At 52.7% G+C, this 19,086-nt stretch overlaps 2 protein-coding genes across 14 annotated transcripts in view; one reads left to right on the top strand and one right to left on the bottom strand.

The window, feature by feature from the left end:
• Positions 1-30: 30 nt before the first annotated feature.
• Positions 31-8,275, bottom strand: DAO (D-amino acid oxidase). Of its 9 annotated transcripts, none has more exons than XM_040648502.2 (12): positions 8,130-8,275; positions 7,044-7,248; positions 6,554-6,668; positions 6,306-6,382; positions 5,969-6,034; positions 5,674-5,728; positions 5,221-5,325; positions 5,060-5,142; positions 4,085-4,202; positions 3,796-3,894; positions 2,876-2,994; positions 31-725 (listed from the first exon to the last, which is right to left on the bottom strand). In XM_040648502.2, the coding sequence occupies exons 2-12, from the start codon at positions 7,235-7,237 to the stop codon at positions 698-700; spliced, it is 1,059 nt and encodes a 352-aa protein (XP_040504436.2). In that variant the 5' UTR covers positions 7,238-7,248; positions 8,130-8,275; the 3' UTR covers positions 31-697. The 9 variants fall into 9 exon arrangements, 7 of the variants coding, with proteins under 7 accessions (XP_040504436.2, XP_040504437.2, XP_040504438.2 ...); XM_040648503.2 differs by having other exon boundaries at positions 2,876-2,991; XR_005840158.2 differs by lacking the exon at positions 31-725 and adding an exon at positions 3,370-3,507 and having other exon boundaries at positions 2,789-2,994.
• A 1,398-nt stretch (positions 8,276-9,673) lies between these two features.
• The window catches only part of SSH1 (slingshot homolog 1 (Drosophila)), a 29,360-nt gene continuing 19,947 nt past the window's right edge, over positions 9,674-19,086 (top strand). The window contains exons 1-4 of one of the 5 annotated variants that reach the window (XM_040648490.2): positions 10,925-11,692; positions 11,812-12,001; positions 12,642-12,682; positions 18,723-18,839. In XM_040648490.2, the coding sequence (XP_040504424.1) occupies positions 11,984-12,001; positions 12,642-12,682; positions 18,723-18,839 (176 nt within the window). In that variant the 5' untranslated portion in view covers positions 10,925-11,692; positions 11,812-11,983. Of the gene's footprint in view, positions 9,822-10,924; positions 11,693-11,744; positions 12,002-12,641; positions 12,683-18,722; positions 18,840-19,086 lie in introns of those variants that run through there. The other 4 variants (XM_040648489.2, XM_004945616.5, XM_046901298.1 and 1 more) reach the window with 4 other exon arrangements.

The raw sequence follows: 19,086 nt of genomic DNA, 5'->3' as shown, positions 1-19,086 counted from the left end.
TGACTGCATTCCTCTGCTCTTCCAGTGGCGTTTTGATGCTCAGTGCTTTACAAAGAGGTTCGTATCTGAGCCACCACAACTGATGATCTGCCAACACTGCATCACAGCGTGCTCCCATCCCAGTGTGCAGCATCTCTGCTCTCACTGCTGTGACTTTGTATTGTGGCAGTAATACTCGGGGAGAATATTTGTTCTGCGTCTTCCATGAATTTTTGGCATGCTCAGCCATTCCTAAAGCTCGTTCTGCTTTCCAAAATGCCAGAGCTGCTGCTGGCTTACAGAGGATAACTTTACTGATACTTGATGCGTTTCCAGCTTTGTTTTGTGTCACAGGCCATCGCTGTTGAGAACTGTGAGTTCCTAAAATGTGCTGACGCTGCTTCTGGAGAGGGCATTTTTTGCTTGTCAAGAATGCATTTGCAGTAGCTGTCCAGGCTCCCTGCTGGTCGTCTTACCTTACCATTGCCACAGAAATGAACCTAATTCTCCACGGTTCTTCTATCCCGTGGTGTTCCATTTAGGGGCTTCCAGCAGTGCAAAATAGTGTTCCTGTAGCTCTGCTCTCAAAGCAGAGTGATCAGCTGAGCCCAATGGCAGCACCCTACACGGTTCTGCCTGTGAGCTCTTAGTGGTATGAGGGCTACTGGCAGCCACGTGCAGCCACCCTCACTGTGCTGCTTCTGCTTCATTTGTCTACTCAGAAAGTGAAATGACAGCTCTTCCTTCTGCAGGAGGAAACATCCAGGAAATATACAGCGTTAAACACTGCGAGAAGGAACGAAGATCTGCTGGAATGTTTCTGTCAAATCAGCATTTGAAGCCCTATCCACAGTGCCATTATAAAAAAGGAAAGCATCATGCACAAGGTAGTTGGCTATCATCTTTATTGTGCACACACATTAAACTGTAGCCTTATTTTCTAATAAGCAAAATAGAAACTGCAAATACAAGCCCATCCCCACTAATTTCTGTTGGTTTTCTAAGAGGCCACATACAGCTGCATTTGTCATCCTGACCAATGCAGGGCAGCTGTTCCTACAGGCTCTGAGATCAGAAGAATCAACTGCTTTTCACCAGCTCACTTCTTTGTTTGGAGTTACAGCAGCACAAACGTGAGGAGAATACAGGCCTTAATATCTCATATTTGGAAGAAGTGAACTCAAGTGGATGCCACTTCACCGGACAGCTCCTACTCAAGCCCTGTTACAGACTATTAGGTTTAGCATCCATTGGTGGTAAATTTTCTCCAGATATTTTCTTTTCACTGTTCTTTTCTGCATGACAACCCTCTGAATGTGACTGCAGTACATCAGGTGAGCTGCCAGATGAAGTGGGAAACCCTTTGGCAGACAGACTGGTCACAGCAGGAGCTCCCATTCCTGCTCAGTGGTGCTGCAGGTATCGCAGCAGAGGCGAGCACCAAGGATGCAAAAGGTGGAGAGGTACAAAAGGGGACAGCAACACCTCTGAGAATTTCTGGCCCTCAGGGTGAGAACTATTGCTGTGTTTGTACAAGGGCAAACACTGAGTTCATGTGCTCAGTAAAGCTGCTCAGGTTGTTCCCACTGCTCACAATGTGTAAAACTTGAGAAGTTCACAGTGTGAACAGTCACACAGCGTTCAATGGAGAACCACATCATGGGGGAGGTCTCCTGGGGCTGTGCTGGCACAGTGACCTCCACAGCACTTCAGAAACAGACACAAGACTCATACATGCCTGGGGGCAGCAGGTCTCGCGTCTGTGGATCGTTTCCTGCACTACGGAGTGCTCACCCTTGGGTAACCTGAAGCATCACAGCAGGTCCTTGGGCAGGGTGCAGGGGCCGTGGGACTGTTGAATAGAGCTCCCCAGGAGGTGGGACAAACCTGGCTGCACTACAGCAGCTCTCATTCACCGGTATGGCACTTTGGATCTGAGGCTGATGCTTTCTGACCTCACAGCACCTTTCTGTTTGTGAAATCTTTACAGTAGGAAAAGACATGTGACATGGAATGAGGCCAAAGCTCATCTTCAGAACCATGCCTGGGGCCCCTGGAAGTGACACTGACCACCTCCTGCTCCTCTCTCCAAGAAGAGTCACCCCCCTGGGACCTGTCCCTGCCTCTTACAATCAGCACAGCCTGAGGGGCTGCCTCCAGCCACATCTCACAGCTGAGGGAAATGAGAAACCAAAGTGCCCGTGGGAGTTTTAGGGACAAGAACAGCTATTTGGCATATACACTGTGCTATATATAGGAACTGGCAAGTACACAGGGCTGGAACATGTTGCTTTTGTTACTAAAAACATCATTTGGAAAGCCCATTTTAGGTAACCACTGCTGTCTGCTGCCAGATACACTAACCAGGTGCCGAAGACCCGTGCTTTGTCCTGGCATGAGCGTAAGAAAAGCAATTGTAAGTGGAGCACATGGTTGTGGAGCTGTTGTCACTTCCCCAGGAGCTTCCTCCTACTAAGGAGCTTTTGCCTCCTGGGGGGAGCTTGCAAATCCAATTACACAGCGGGTGTCTGAGCAGCCAGTGGAGACCTTGCATGGCACCAGCTCGCTTTCAGATCCTGTCCCAGTGTGCAGATGAACTGCAGGACTGCCAAGGCTTCAAATGAACTCCACCTGCCCTTTGCAGACTGATCCCTAAGACAGAAGTGCACTTTGTCACAGATAATTAGTCCACGTTTTAAGGGACTTCCTTTGGTTAGGTTGTGTGAGGCCACGGTGGAGGAAATTCGGCCGTCTGGCAAATGGCAGCAGCAGAACTGGCAGCAACCCGAAAACAAGACAGGAGGAATCATCAGCGAAGCCAACAGCCCATGCATCTTTTTGCTGTGATTTCTAAGCTACTGCTATCGCAATAATCCCAGCTGAGCAGGCAACTCACAGGCGGGACTGGGACTGCTTCTCCTGCAGGATGTTCCCCAGCAGCCGGGCTGCGGCCATGGCACAGCCCCAGTGGATGGTGATCCCAAAGCCACCGTGGCCGTAGTTGTGTATGACCTGCTGGGGAGAGAGGGAGTCAGAATGCAGCAGCTCACCACCCTGCTCCCCAAGAGCAGGCGAGGTTTGCTCCTGACAAGGTAAATGGCTTTGCTTTGGCTGGAGCCTGACTTGCTGCTGGGATCGATGGCTGTGCCACTCCTGTGCCAATGCAGCATGGATATGATGTGCTGATAAAGGAACAGAATGATCCATACAGCAATTCAAACACAGCCTCGCTTTGAACCACGTTCTGGGCTTTGCTGAAATACATTGAGCTCCTCCCAAAGCTTTCCAGCTAAAAATTGAATCTATTTTCATTACACTTAATTACATTTTGCAGTCACCATCCCCTTCAGAGCTCTAATCTTTTCTTCAGAGCTACACAGAGGCACATACCTGAACCACAATTCCCTCTGTAGGACTGTGGATGAGCTTCAGGCTGAAGAGCTGAGGAGTGATGTGCTCCTACATGACGGTGCTGTGGCTCCAAGGACAGTGGCACACAGCAGCTGGTGCCATTCCCAACTCTTTTCTCTTAAAAGAGACATAGGCAGAGCTTGGTGCCTCAGAATTTTTCTCCGTCCATGAAGGACAAAGCTCCAACTGCAAGTTTTCCTTTGGCAGGAACGCTCTCCCCATAAAATCCATCACAATGTTTTTGACACTTATCTCTGATCTGGGCTGAAACTGAATTGAGGATTTGCCATTATGAGAGGGGAGACAGAGCGAGGACAGCTGAGCACTGGCAGCGTGGCTGCAGAGCAGCAGTCAAGTCTGTAGCCATCAGCACCCAATTAGCATCACAGTTAATGAGCACAGTACCTCTGTCCTTGAGCGCCCATGGCCAATGCTCTCCCGCTCCAGGCGGACAGTGGGACGTGCTGGTCTGAGGCCACTCCACTCCTGCACAATCTCTGCTTTCTGAAACCAGAAGCCCATCAGCCCAGCATTGCTCTGACTCACAGCAGCCAAAATCCTCCCAACAACCACTCCGGGAAGGTGCAAGCAATGAGGGGGTGCACAGAAAACCCTCCAGCTCTTAGGGTTTGCTGAAGGCAGTCACCACGTGCAGCTGATTTTGGGGGTTTGGTGCCAGCCTGGGGTCACTCACCTGCAGCATGGGCAGCAGCCTGCAGCACCTCTCCCAGATGGACTTGTGGTCCTGAGCACTGTTCTCTTCGTTCCAGTTGCCTTGCTGGTAGATGCCTCCCAAAACCGTGAACTCGCTCCTGCACCAAGAGCAAAGGGCAGTAAATGGTCCTGGTGCCATCAGATGGAGGCACTCAGTGTGGGTCCTGCCATGCCCACAGCATGCTCCTGCCTGAGGCATCCTCATGAGCCAAGCAGGCAGGAGTGTGCTGCCCAAGTGTCTGCTCATGGGTAAGTTGTTCATTAAACACTATCAGCACCCGAAAGGCCTTGGCAAAGCAAAGGGCTGATTTCATCTCCTATCAGCAGGGTGAGGGAATGGAATGCTCCTGGCAGGGAGCTCAGATTCCCACCATGTTCTGCTCCCCTTGGAACCAGACTATGCCCGACTATGGCACAGCCAGCAAAAATAAACACATGGAGAGAGGAATTTCTGTGGGCTTGGGATTGTGATAAGAGATCAGTTGGAGCACTTCACTTGGGAGCTGTGAGCATTCAAAGTTCCTATTTGCATCATGGCTTCTTGCCTAATCCTGAGATATTAGCACAATGGGAAGTGCCAGACGTGCAGCATTCAGGTTGCGGCTTAAAAAACCTCTCAGTTGCCAAAGCTGGTGGATGGCTGCTCTCAGGGGGACACAGGGGATGCACAGCAGACATGGATTTATTTATCCTGCTGCTTAGCTCCCTGGGTACGTGCATCTGCTGCCATCTGAGATAGATCCCAGCATCTCTAAGAAAGCTCCCAGAGGGAAGCAAGTGCTGGAGAAGTGCTGGAAGCTGGGCTCTGCCTGGCACTGCTGCTCCCTGAGCTCTGCTCCACAGTAAGAGACAGAGGCAGGGAAGGCAGAGCTTGTGTGCAGATGTCAACAGGGAGCAGTGCTGGGGGTTGCTCTGAGAGCAGATCATTGCTAGCTCCAGGCTCACTGCTACCTACCCCGGTATGACGTAGGGTGAGCTGTAGATCCCTGACTCCATGTCATGAGTGATAATGAAGTGCTTCACCCATGGGGCCAGGACCTGGGGGAAGAAAGCAGGAAGGTGACAGTGGGTGACAGGCAGGACGCAGGATGCATGCAGGGCAGGTTGCAGCCTCACCTTGATGATCTGCCCACGGGCAGGCTGCAGAGCTGGGTCTGGCTGCAGCTCCCCAGCACGGATCCCAGTGCAGTTTATGACAACGTCAATTCCCTGGGAAAACATCTACCAAGAGACAGAAGTGCAGTGTGCAGCATGCAGACAGTGATGCTACCCCAGGGAGCACGAGACTCCTGCATCAACACCAAGCCAAGCATTTGGTCCAGCACTCTGGTAATGAATAAAACAGAAGGGCCGGAGCCAGGGCATAGCTTCCTCAGCATGGCTCCCAAGTGTACAGGCAAGGAAAGTGTTTGCAGCTTAAGGCAAAGCTATACTGCTGATGCTTGACTGCATCCTGGCTCCCCACCAGCCCTAAGTTTGCTGAAGCACAGTGCTTCAGGGGGGGGATAGCCTCACAGCACCTTCTGCAGCAGAAATTCCAGCCTCGTGCTCCCCACATCCCCAGCTCACCTCCTCAAAGGACTCGACCTTCCTGTGGAAGAACTTCACGCCTCTCTGCGCTAGCCTGGAAGAGCGAGTTCATCTGTTACTGGCACATAAAAGCCAATGTACCATTCAAATTAATGCCTGTAATTGATGCACAGAGTAGGTACGGCTTGTTGCTCCTTGTAATAAACATCCATGGTCTTCTCAGCAGTTCTTAAATACTCTCCAGCCATTATTAGCTCATTTCCCTAATGGCCAAGAGCCCTGCTGAGCCCTCCAGATCAACCAGGGAAGAGCAGCAGCAGGGCTCAGTACTCACCTGTTGGTCAGCCAGGGCAAATAGCTCCTACACTCCAGCATCAGCGCCGTGTTGAACCAGCCATAGCTGAAGGACACGAGGATAGAAAGTAGTGAGGACCACAACAGCTGCCCAAGGATGGCTGCACCCTGCCCCATGCATGGGCACAGCTACGGCTTTATTTTTTCCCATTTACTGCATAGCTATCTTCTTCCAAAGTTCAACAGTACGTAGTGAAATGAGAGAGGGAGCTGGAATAGTTTTCATGCATTGTTAGTGCTTTCTTTGAGGTGATTCGTACTTCTTTTAAGGGAATGTATGGAGCCCAGAAACTCTCAGAAAAAGGGCCTGAAAGTACCTGTAGCCAGGGAAGAGTTCAAGCTCTTTCGGTGTCAAGTTCCTGAAGCCAAGGACAATGTTCTTCCAAGATGGATCCTGCAAAGGGGAGAAGGTCTGATGTCACTCAAATGGCAGTAATCAATTGTGGTACAGCAGGGACAGGAGTGACAGAGATGTCCCTGACACCCAGCTCCAGCCCAGAAATTCAAACCTGCCCACTGCCCAGAGCTGGGGCCCTGCCTGCCTCCCCTGTGCCCTGCTCCTTACTGGTACAGGCTGCTTAAACAGGTTGTATCCAGAAATCAGGAACAGTCCCATTTCCTTTGCTTCCGGTGAGTTGAGGTACCCCAGGAGGTGCTCAAAGGTCTCCTTATTCCACAGCCTGCATGAAAAAGCCCCATCAGAAGACACTCCAGGCCCTGACCATCTTTGCAGCCCTCCAATGGACTCTCCAGTGGCTCCCCAGCTTAAGACAGACAGGGAACTCAGCAATGGGCCCAGTGCTCCAGATATGGCCTCCCCAGGGCAGAGCAGTGGGGAGGAGAACCTCCATCACCCTGCTGCCTGTGCTCTTTGTAATGCAGCCCAGGGTACCGTTGGCCGCCTTAGCCATGAGGGCACACTGCTGGCTCATGATCAACCAGCACACCCAGGTCACAGTCCGCAGAGCTCCCATCCAGCAGCTCAGCCCCTCATCTGCATAGTTATCACAGAATGGCTTGGGTTGGAAGGGACCGTGGAAGACCCCCCAACTCACGTCTCCTGCAGATTGCCATGGTCACTCAGGTAGGGCTGCCAAAGGCCCGCAGCCCCATCACTGGTGGTGTGTGGCGTGAAGCGGTCCGCATAGACCTCCAGCTGCAGCTGGGGCACCAACGCGTGGAAGCGGTCATGGATGCACAGGGCAGTGGACAGGCCGATCACTCCAGCCCCGATGACAGCGATGCGCATGGCTCTGGGCTCTGCACGGTGAGAAACAGGCCTGGAAGAAGGCACTGGGGCTGGGCTGGCATGGGGCTTTCTGGTATCAACCCAACACGATCCCAGTTTGGCTGCTAGAGCACAGGAGGATTGCACAGGGGCTGAGTTGCGTTGGGGTACTTCACATGCAAACACTTTCCCCACAGAGCGTCCAAAGTGCTCTTCAACATCTGCCTGCACTGTACAGGCACTGAAATCATGAATGTAGGGTTGCGGTGTGCCATGGTGGCAGGAAAAGTATTCAAGCATTGCTTGCAGCCCCTGAGCTCTTGCCAACAGCCCTGGCTCTGCCCACGGACCTGCAGTTGGCCTCCAGCAAGATCACCGTGAAGTCATCATAGAATCATTAACGTTGTAAAAGACTTCTAAGATCACCAAGTCCAACCACAGACCTGTCCCCACCATGCCCACTAAACCACATCCCTAAGCGTTACACCTCCACGTTTCATTGAATCATTAAGATTGGAAAAGACTACTAAGATCATCTTGTTCATATTTTAAAGCACTGGATATAGCCGTGGGCACTAGGCTGCCAGAAGCATGTCAGACCTGGTCTGGGGCAAGATTATCAATTCTACACCAGTTTTATTTGAATAAGGTGAAGCACAGCACCCCTGTGGCACTGCTCAGCTCACAGCAGGACTGACGTCTGCTTGGGCTGCAGGATGAGTCACAGAGACGATGGGCAGCAGGAAAGGGCCATGCTGCTTCCCATCTGCTGCCACTCACAGGTCAGAGCCAGCAGAAATCAGGGCTACCTCTGCCAAATGCAGCCCTGAGGACAAGCTGAGGAGGCATCCATCTGCCCCGTGAGCCTGCAGCTCACGGTCAATATATAACAGAAACACAACCTTCCACTGACCTACCTGCAGAGTTCTCCAGGCAGCCTCTGTGGGTTTTGGAGGCTTCAGCAGAGCCCCAGGTGCAGCGTAGCTTGTTTGGAGCCACGCAGTCCAAGGTCTGAGTATCCAGGGCTTGCAGACGCAGCCTGTGCTGAGCAGTGGGGTCAAAGTCTTTGATCTGGACCCGGGAGGTGGAGTCCCTGGTGCCCCACGGTCCATCTCCGGAAGCCCATAGGGTAACTGTGGTCCATGTCAAAGTCCCCAGCAGCAGAAATTCAGTCCCACAGGAGGCAAGGGGGAAGTGGGGGCAGGCAGGCACTCTGCTGAGAAAAAGAGGGGAAAAACAGTTATTCAAAGGTCTAAATTATTAAAGGCTTTACATATAATCAGCAAAGCCTCTTAAACTAATTACCCTATTACTTGCCCGCCTCTTGCTTTTGGCACTGCTGACCCTTCATGCTTTCTTCAGCCTGGTTATAATGTGGGCCCTTGATTCTGTAACTGGAAATGGAGGCTCTGTAGATGCTCTGTGGATGCCTTTTCATCCCCACGGCACCTCCTTGGGGTGGCCGGGGCATGTGGATGCAGCAGCCAACTGGTTTTGCATAGAAGCAAGGAGCCATGGAATGGTTTGAGTTGGAAGGGCCCTTAAAACCCAATCAGGTCTACTCTCTGCCATGGTACACTGCATAGAATCACAGAATCATTAAGGTTTGGAAAAGACCACTAAGATCATCAAGTGCAACCCCAACCCACCCCCACCATGCCCACTGATCACATCCCTCAGTGCCACACCTCCACATCCCTTGAACACCTCTGGCGACAGCGACCCCACCACCTCCCTGGGCATCCTGTGCCAGTGCATCACTGCTCCTTCTGAGAAGGAATTGTTCCTAACACCCAACCCGACCCTCCCCTGGTGCAATGCAAGGCCATCACCTCACGTCCTATTACTGTTAGCTGGGAGCAGGGGCCCCTCCTTGCTATACTGTCCCTTCAGGGAGCTGTAGGGAGCAGTGAGGTCATCCAGACTGAACACCACCAGGCCCACCCAGCCTGGTTGGGCACCTCCATGGACAGAGCACCCACAGCTTCTCAGGATGACCTCCATGCCCTCACACTGAAGATTTTCCTCCTCACATCTCACCTAAACCCACCCTCTGTCAAGCTACAGCCACTCCCCTTGTCCTACCACTACAATCCCCACAAAGAGAGGCACTGCAGAACCTTCCCTCCCCCGGGCCGCACCCCTAAGCTCTCAGCCTGTCCCTATCGCACAGCTCCTTCATCCCCTGAGCACCCAGCAGCCCCATCTCCTCAAAGACTCTCACCCCCCAATACCTGCGCTCAATCCCCGCCCTCTAGGCGCCACCGGGCCTGCTAGCTCGGTATAGGCCCCACCCACCTCGGGCCTGCCCCAACTCCGGGCCTGCTAGGCCCCACCCTGCCCGCGGCCTGCCCCCGCTCCGGGCCCGCTAGGCCCCACCCTGCCGGGCCCCCTCCCCGCCCCTCAGCCTTCGCTCCTCCCCGCAGCGCGGCGGCCGCCGGCGGGGCCCGGTGCTGCGCAGCCGCCGGGCGGGATGGAGGCGGCTGGAGCCCCGCAGCCGCTCTTGTAGCCGGGCCCTCGTCGCCGCGGTTTCCCCGCCATGGCGCTGGTCACGCTGCAGCGCTCGCCGACCCCCAGCGCCGCCTCCTCGGCCAGCACCAGCGAGGTGAGGCGGGGAGGGGTGGTGGGGTGGGCCTCGGGCGAGGCCTCCGCAGGGCCCGGCCGTCCCGGGGTGTGCAGCCGGCCCCGCTGTGGGGCGGTTCGCTCTGCTGGCTCCTCTTCCATCACCGCAGCGTCCCCGCTGCCGCCTTCTGCACCCCCCACCCCTCCCCTTCTCCCGTCTTTCTCTTTGGTGACCCCAAAAAGCCGTTTCTCCCCTCTCCGCCCCCCCAACCCCCATCCTTCTCCTCCCTGCCCTTGGCCCCGCAGGTGCGCAATCCTATTTGTCACCTGTCAGGGCCCGCTGGCCCCCGATTAGCTGCGCGGGGATGAGCTCCGTCCGGCGGTTGGGTCCCGGAGCAGCACTGCCCTGGCTGAGGAACGCGGGGATGGTGCTTGTGCCCTGCAGAAGGAGCACGTTGGGTTCTGGCACGGATCCTGCAGCTCAGAGCTGCAGATCGGGACAAAGCAGTGTGGTCTGAAGAAGAAAAGGCTCGGGGGAGGAGAGCTCATCGCTCCCTACAACTCCTAACGGGAGGTTGCGGGGAGGGGTTGGCCTCTGCTCCCAGGTAACAGCAGTAGGGTGAGAGGTGGTGGGCTCCGTTTGCACCCAGGGAGGGTCAGGATGGATACTGGAAGAAAATTCTCCAAAAGAGCAGTGATACAGTGGCAGAGGCTGCCCAGGAACATGCTGGGGTCACTGTCCCTGGAGCTGCCCAAGGAACGTGGAGATGTGGCACTGAGGGACATGGTTAGTGGGCCTGGCAAGGGTGGGTTGAGGCTGGACTTGGTGGCCTTAGAGGCCCTTTCCGGCCTTTCTGATTCTATGAAAATCTGCCAACCATCCCATCTCTCCAAACAGCCACCACCAGGTGCAGCCGGTGCAATTGGGCTGGGTTTAACTGGGAAGGAAGGTCTGGGTGGACTGCTTGCTCCCTGCCCACGCACACCTGGGTCAGGCTTCATGCCATGCAGCGCAGTGCCCACCAGTGGTTTCTTGGTGGGGTAACCGTGCAGCCCCCAGTTTCTCACCAAACTTGTCTCCTGGCTGTGCTTTGGTGGCTCTTAGAGGAGTTTCCTCTCCCATGTGAATGCTCCCTCCTGGCATGCAGCCCTACAGAGCTACAAACCATCAGAATTCAGACTGGTATCCAATATCCAAGGAAAATCCCTCCAAAAAGTGCCTCATGTCACCCCCTTCTCCTAAGGATGGATTTGCAGGCTCTGCAGGGTCTTTAGCCTATAGCAAATAATTACCAGAAGATATATCTTCTTAAAATGGAAAAGGATGACCAAATGTTCTTGCTGATTGTGAGTAAGCTGCTGCAGCCTCTCCTAACTCCTCAGCCCGAAGGAATGTAGGAAATGGATGCTGCTGCCTGCACGGGGCTCACTGTCATAGCACACTATAAATCCATAGGGGTGATGCATCAGAGGAGTGATGGCGTCACGATGTGTGTCCTGGCCCTGCTTGCTCACTCCATACCCCTCGTGGGTAACACCTCAGAACTTGGAGGGATGCTGTGCCCTGATGCTGCCTGTGCTGCGGGCTGCTCCTCTCTTCCATTGTTTCTTTCCTGCAGCAAGGAAAGTGGACTTGAAACCAAGTCAGTGGCTGCAAAAGCTGAGCCCAAAGCAGCTCCAGGGCCCGGCTCTGCTGCTGAACCTCATCTGGGATTTCACAGCCCTGCTTGTTTAAAGAACGTTGCTCTCCGTCCTGTTGCTACGTGACTGACCCAAACAAACACAGCAGTGACCTCACCGGACCCTGCAGCTCTCCCAGGGCCGTGGGCAAGGGGCTCGGGGTGCTGTGAGCACTGCGGCTGCCTCTGGCTCTGCCTCTGGCCACGTCATGTAAACAATCTAAAAATAGAGCTGGTATGCTTCCATCCAGATTGCCGTCCGTTGTGGTTGTTTGGGATGGGATCTGTGCCTCTCTCTTCCTCCCCGTGGATGTACTTCAGTACCCAGACCACGTGGTTGTGTGGCTCTTGCAGGTTGCAGACTCTGACCCCTGAGTCATAATGGGAGGAGGATGCAGAACAACCTGGTTCCTGTGTGCACACACTCAAAATGTTAAGCTGAAATGTGTGATGTGAAACTACCTGCTTGATTTTGAGTCGTGAGAAACCACCTGGAAACAACTAAGCCTTCCCAGGACCCTGTTTGATGTGGGTTTTAAGCAATGTTAGTAAATAACAAAATGTTGCTGGTGCTAATGGGGTGACACAGACCTTCAGGAGATGCTCTGAGTTATCCAGGCTCTGGTGTCCCATGTGCTGAAGGTCTGAACAGAAGTTTTCCCATTGCAGCACAATCCACAAGGTCCTGGATCTCCAGCACAGCCAGCCCTTCAGAGGGATGCTGCTGGCCCTCATTGTACTCATGCAGAAGCAAAGGAAAGGAGTGGTCTTTGAGCTTTTTTTTTTTCTTCCAGTCAGCTCTGGATGCAATTAACCAAAACTGTTTTCCTTTAATGTGGAATTTGGTCCGTGAGCTGGTGGGGGAGGTGGAAGCAGGCCCAGCCCTTCCCAGCACTCACTCAGGACAGCAGCAGCTCTCCCGTGTGCCCAAGACAGGTCGGTGTGCTTCAGGGTGATGCACACTGCAGGACCAGCTTGCAGGATTAGGGCCTAATAGCCTTAAAGCCCCCGTGAGCCCCTTTGTCAGTGGACATGTATTGCCAGAGAGTCTCCTTTATCCCCAGCACTGCAAAAGCGTGGGGCGCAATTACCTGCTGTTGTTAGGATGGTTTTAAAGGATGTGTTCTTCCCTATGGAAACAACCAGCATGTAACTTTCTCTGTCTCCTTCTTTTCTCCCCTCAGCTGGAGGCTGGCAGCGATGAGGAGCGCAAATTAAATGTGAGGTAAGCAGAGCTGTTTGGCTATGAGCATTGTTTTTGCTGTTGTTAATAGTGTGCCATGCACTGGAGTCCCAGTCCCACCCAAAACTCTGGCTGCTCACTCCTGTTTCTTGGCCAGCCCTGTGGGAGCTCTGCAATGGGGACAGCCTTCACCTTATCAGCTTGGGTTTGAGACGAGTGCTTAATGAACTGAAAGCATAAAAGGGAGTTTGTTTTGTTCCTGATGGAAAGAAACTGGAAAATTGCTCATAAATTCTGGTCACAACACTTAGCTGTTATGTTGGTAGCTCTCTTTGGTGTTGCTCTGGGCTGGGGCTTTGAGTAGGGAAGGAAAGGGAGCAGAGCTCTGATCTGTCCTGGCTGTAGAGCTATCGCATAAGGAAATTTTGCTTCCTGGATTCTGGGATTGTACTGAGTTTGTTCATACAAGGTGGAGGGGAAGGCTGAGATGCCCTGCTGGAAAAGGGCAAGGCTTCCCTTGGTGACACTGTGCAGACACGAGGAGCAGTAATGACACAGGTAATGTGGTGGGACACCAACCCAATGGGGCTCTGAGTAATGATGTGGGTTGCTCATTCTATAACCAGCTGCTGCAGATTGCCATCTAACCTGTAAACCACAATCCAAGAGACAAAACGTAGAAACACAGCAGCGCTTGTGCTTCTCATTACGACTTCCTACTTGAGAGAAAAGCAAAGCCACAATTGCTGCTGCTTTCAGTTTGGTCTTCTTCTTTCCATTCCACTGTGTGGTTTGAGATTTTGCAGCAGTGCTGTAAAACCTGGGCTCTGGTGGCAGCTTTCTGCTGCAGCCTGCTGGATCAGCTGTGATGAGGACAGAGCTGGCTGGGCTTGAATCCTGTGACCCCCAGCAGGTGTGTGCAGCGTGTGGATGTTAGAGCACAGATGTGATTATCCAGCAAGTGAAATCAGAGAGGAAGGTTGTTCCCTCATGGGGCAGGAGGTGATGTGACACGGGTGCAACTGATGTTAAAGCAAAATTCAGGATTCCTGGTTTTGTTCGCAGCTTGATTCTGGGCTCATTACACAAAGAAGAGCTTAAGCAGGAACCCACTGACATCATGAGCAGCAACACATCCTTGTGGTCCTTGTGCTTTCTTCCGTGTTGTGTTGAATAGTAACAACCTACCAATAGCAGGCTGATATTTTGTTTGCGTGAATGATATTTGTACTGAATGAGGAAATACAGCTTCATTCCTTCTCGTTACAAGTCAGCTTGATGGCAAAGCACAGGGGGATTGCTGGGAAGTGACTGACTGACTGCTTTTCAAGCCAGAAGTGTGCATCCATCTTTGACCAGAGTGATCCTGTGGGAATGGGCAGCACAGGGCTGAGCTTAAAATCAGAATGCTTTTCTGCACGCCGTTGAAAAGCGATGTTAAACTGAGATCCCAACAGCTTCACCTTTCCTTCAGCCTCTCGGGGCTACTCTTTCCTATACGGTTTTCAGGTTAAGAATCTGGTAATTGGGTTGTGAAAGAGACGTGGAGAATGGGATGGCTCTTGTGCTGAGCCTTTGCTGTGCTCAGGGAAACAGCACTGAGGACATGTGGAAAATGTGTGGCACTGATGCAGACACAGCTTTGGTGATAGGTGACACTCCTCTGTGCAGGGGCTGGATGAATCCCACCCCCTCCTGCTGGAGCTGCTCTGGATTGATTCCCTGAGACTTTACCCGGTGCCCATGGGGTGGCAGAATTGCTCAACTTCATCGTTCTGCTTCTGCAGCGGCCGAGAGAACTGGTCCTCTGAAATAAGCCCAGGAGTTGGCTGGGATGCTTTTAGTGGATTTTAAATGCAGGAGGAGCCTTGCTGGAGTCTTGGGTGTCTGCTGTGCTTTGTCACATCCGCCCTGGGTGCAGGGGTCAGCAATCCAGCACGTGGCTTTGCAGACCTCAGAGGTCCTCATAGGTAGAAGGAAGGGTTGTTTGGAAACAAGAGCCCAACCTGCTGCCGGCCCAGACTGGATTTCATGGATGCAGGATGAACGTGTGCTTACTCAGTTATGACATCGCTTTTTTTTCATCCACGTACTGAACAGAGGATTTTCGTGCTGCCCAAAAAAAACTTGAGGATTTTCATTCCAGGCTGTGCAGTTGGATCTGGTGATGTGAGCTATCAGACTTTTTCTCTGTGACACTCGGAGGAAGTGGTCTGTGTCCCACGTTTAGAACTGACCGCCCGTTTTACTTCTCTTTGCTCTGAGTTCCTGTATGGTTTGTGTCGTTCCAAAATGCCTTTCTTTCTCTTTTCTCCCTGAAAACGCTTCAACCTTAAAGCAGAGAGAAGGAATATGTTCAGCTTTTCCTTCCAAGATGTCACTATCTGCGTTTTTAGAGGCATTACTGTGCTTAAGAATCCTCCTTTTTTCTCACCTCCCAAAAGCATTCCAGCAGCCTTCTCTCTTTCTTTACATCACCTGCTGCAGTCCTCCTTCCCAAACGCTGCCCAGCCATGGGATGCTGTGCCTTGATTCTTTTTTCTCCTGCAGAGCACCCACATGAACCTCAATCTCAACCAAGGCAAGGTTATATTGAGCACACAGGGGTGTGCTTTAGCTCAGTTTCAGTGGGGAATTAGGTGGAGCCTGCAGGTTTATGAGCCCTAAGCCTCTGCAGCCCAGCAGGAGGAGGATCACCACAGGCAGGCTCCTTGCAGAGCACCGTCCTGCTGGCATGCACCAACAGCCTCGTTAGGAGGAGCTCGTTAGGTTAAATTCATTGTAACGAAGCAGACTTCTGCCCGGTGCTGTGGCTGCTTTGGTTAGGGGAACTCCAAGCCACGTGCTGCACTGGGAGGATCTTACTGTGCTTTGTTGTATCTTGGATTTTAATGCACAACAATTCTTTGTTAATACTTTGGTCTTTAACTTCTGCAGGGGTTTCTGTGCGTGCTCAGCTGGCGGCAGCATGGCGTGAATGGCTCTGGGATGCCGTGCTTTGGTGCTGGGGGGTACCCAGAGCTGAGACAGCTGTGTGGGAGTTGTTTGAGGGGAGGTCTTGGGGCAGAAGCTGCTGACTTCGTGCACTGTTCAAAACAGGATGCTGAATCACATCCTGGCCGGGCTGCAGCATCCTGCCCTGGCGTGCTCCGTACGGTGGAGCAGTGAAGTGACCTGCTGGTGCTTCTGGCCTGAGGTGTGGCTACGTGAGCCTATGGGGATATCATTGGGCCTTGCCATGCTGCAGTGGTTTGTAGGGATATCAGGGCGAGCTGGGGAAGCTTGCACTGCTCTCCCACCTCTTTGGGATTTGGCCTTTCCAGGAAAGTGTTGCAGGCTTGATGCTGAGCAGCAGGATGAGGTTGCTTGGACAGCAGTAGGCTGCTGGTTTGGAGATGCAGTGATCAGACCATTTAGGAATTGTATATAAATCTTTTTCCCTTTTTTTTCCCTCCCCCAGCACCTCAGCAGTTTGGCAAAAGCCCTCTGGCCCTGTTATCAAAGGAACCGACTGCGTGCTGAATGCTTTCTTTTCCTGTAAAGGCCAATGTGGTTACTGTTTACTTAGGCACCCGAAGAGCCGGGTCAGATAAATATTTTGGTTCCAAATGCCTCCTGATTTTTTTTAAATACCTTAATCTTTGATAATGAGCTGCCAAGATCTGCGAGTCAGGGATTTCTCATACAAATGGCCAGCCTGACGAGTGCCCCTGGGAGGTTGTGGAGGATGTGAAATGGACAGGACACCTTCAGAGGCACGGCTTCACTTTCAGTGAAAAGCACAGAGGTTTTTATTTCATCAGCATTCACGCAGTGCTCAGAGCTGTGATGTGGAAGCGCTGTAATGGCACGCTGAGAAAGCAAAGTAAGGCAGGCTTAAGTGCAGCCTCAAACGAATGGCTCACAGTGCAAAGCACATCCTCTGCTTGCGAGTGGGATCAGGACCTCTGCAGAGCTTGCTTTGCCTCTCTGCCCCATGAAGAGGGCAGATGGAAGGGCTGAGGGCTCCGCTCAGCCCCTGTGCGCTCATCTTTCCCTGCCAAAGCCACGCTGCTCACCCTTGTCCCTGGGCTTTGGTGGGTAAGGCAGCCTGCAGCAAACGCTAGAGGGGGTGCCTGTGTTGAGTTAGAACTTCTCCTGCCCTTCTTTTACCCTGCGTGATCCGCCAAGATTTATTTTATTTTCTTTTGACACGTTACCAATGTGTCAAGTGCTCCCTGGTCTCTGCTGCCTTTTTTGGAGTCATTCTGAAACGCAGCAGCGGAGCTGTTTTGTGGGTTGCTGTGCCACTGCTGCTTCCCATGCTGCTGGCTGTGTCCTGGCTGACCTTCGCTCATTCTGCTTAGGAGCTGCCTTCTCCAGCCCGTGGAACCATTCTTCACCTTCCTTTTCTTTTCCAGCAGCGTGGCTGGAGAGTTCCCACTTGTTCCTTGTCTCTGGGAAACGCTGCCAGTGGGTGAACTGGGGTGACTTAATGACACAGCTCATTGTTCTCATCCCTTAAGCTGACGGGGAGGTGTGCAGGAGGATGGGGCCGTTTCTGCCAGCTCAGCTGGGGAATGGGATGGGAAATAGGGCAGGAGCTGCTCCTGGAGGGCTCATACCATATCACAGAATGGCCTGGGTTGGAAGGGACCCCAAGGATCATGAATCTCCAACCCCCTGCCAGGCAGGGCCACCAGCCTCCCCATTTACTAGACCAGGTTGCCCAGGGCCCCATCCAACCTGGCCTTGAACACCTCCAGGGATGGGGCATCCACAACCTCTCTGGCTTGGGTTGGAAGAAGGCCTCGTTGCTGCCCTCATAGAATCATGCTGTAGAGTGGCTTAGGTTGGAAGAGCTGTGGCTTTAGCATGGCAAGAAGAGCAGAACTGATAGGAAAAAGAACAGAAGGGAACAGATAGGAAAACACAGGGCTTTGGGACTTGTTACTGCAAGAGAATGGAGCCAGCAATTGGGGAATAAGCAGCTGCTGGATGGGCTGAGATCCGTGGGGGGTTTGGCCCTATGGTTGTTACAGCAGTGACCTCATTTTCCAGTGGGAATCTCAGAAATGCCTGCTGCCATTGGAAGTGTTAGCTCTGAGCATGTCACATAGCTGGGGATGCTGCACTCAGCCCCGTGCCTTTCTGAACTCTGCAATTAATGGGATGTGCAAAAAGGATTTCATCTTTTTTTTTTTTTAATTCTTTTCCTTGTGAAACAATCTCTGTTTTATTTGGCCTTTCACCATCACGTACCAGGAATTCCTAGAATTTTCTCTCCCCAGGCTGTTGGGAGCTGCTCTGCTAACTTATTTTGCGCAAGTCTCTGCTGAAATGGGGAGCTGTGTTCATTTTCCTCTTCCTGCCCCTCTCTCAGGCAGGGCTCCAGCCATTATCTGGGTCTTGCTCCATGCCGGGGTGTTGCTGGGATGGAGCTTGGTCTGAGCAGCACAAAGCCATGGCATGGGGATGGAGCTGCCACGTCCCCTCCTGTCCCCACTGTCTCCACTGAGTGGGGCTGAGGGCTGCGTGGAGTGAGCAGGAGTGGCTGGAAGCAGTCTGTTTGTCTTAGGAAATCAGCTTTTGTGGGCTCCGTGATTGATTTCATTTTGCTTTTTCCTCTTTGTGCCGGAGGAGAGTTAGTATCTGGCGCTGTGAATGGCCTGCAGTGTCTCCAGCCCTTCTCAGCATTCTTGCACTGTGAATGTGGCCCACGCCTTCAGCCAAACAATGCACGCTCAGACTCCTTATGTCTCCGCAGCCCTAAAAACACGAGCCCTGCTGAGTCTTCTGCCCTCCTTACCATTCCTTGGATAGGGATGGATGGGGGATGCCCTGGCTCCGTGGGGATGATGGGGATGAGCTCCAGGCTGTGCTGTGATTCGCAGCTGATGTTTTTGATTCTGATGTTTTGGGTTTCTTCTTGGAGCACCTCGTCTGTTATTTGGTCAACTCCATGTCTTCAGTTGAAAGCCATGACTTCTTATAACCTATCAGAGCCGCACCCTAACGTAGCCACAAATAGGGAAAGAACATTCCTGCCTCACATTTTTTTTGGTAATAAAATACTATTTCAGAAGGCAAACGTTTTCCTTAGTTCCCCTATAGGCAGCTGCCTCAGCTCGAGGTGCACCGGAGGGATTTTGGCAGAGCAGTGCAATCCCAAGCAGTGCAACGTCAGGAGGTGGTTAGATGCCTGCAGTTCCCATCTCAGGTCAGTTGATCAACATGTCACAGAGCTCTACTTTGTTGTAGGACCACCTTTGCTGCACTGGGGTTGGGATTTTTCCTGCTCCTTCTCCTCCCATATTTCTCTTTCTGTTTGATGTGCTCCTTTGCAGTGTTGCTGGTGTTATTTTGGTGTGGCTGCTGAAGCCTTGAAGCAGCCCTTGTCCCCAGAGAGCTCCAGCTCAGCCCCGATGGACTGATGCCTTCCTCTGCCCTCATGCCACTTGTGTGTG

Source organism: Gallus gallus, chromosome 15 (genome assembly GCF_016699485.2).
Source record: "Gallus gallus isolate bGalGal1 chromosome 15, bGalGal1.mat.broiler.GRCg7b, whole genome shotgun sequence".
Classification (NCBI taxonomy): Eukaryota; Metazoa; Chordata; class Aves; order Galliformes; family Phasianidae; genus Gallus; species Gallus gallus.
This window is presented reverse-complemented; position numbering and strand designations above follow the sequence as displayed.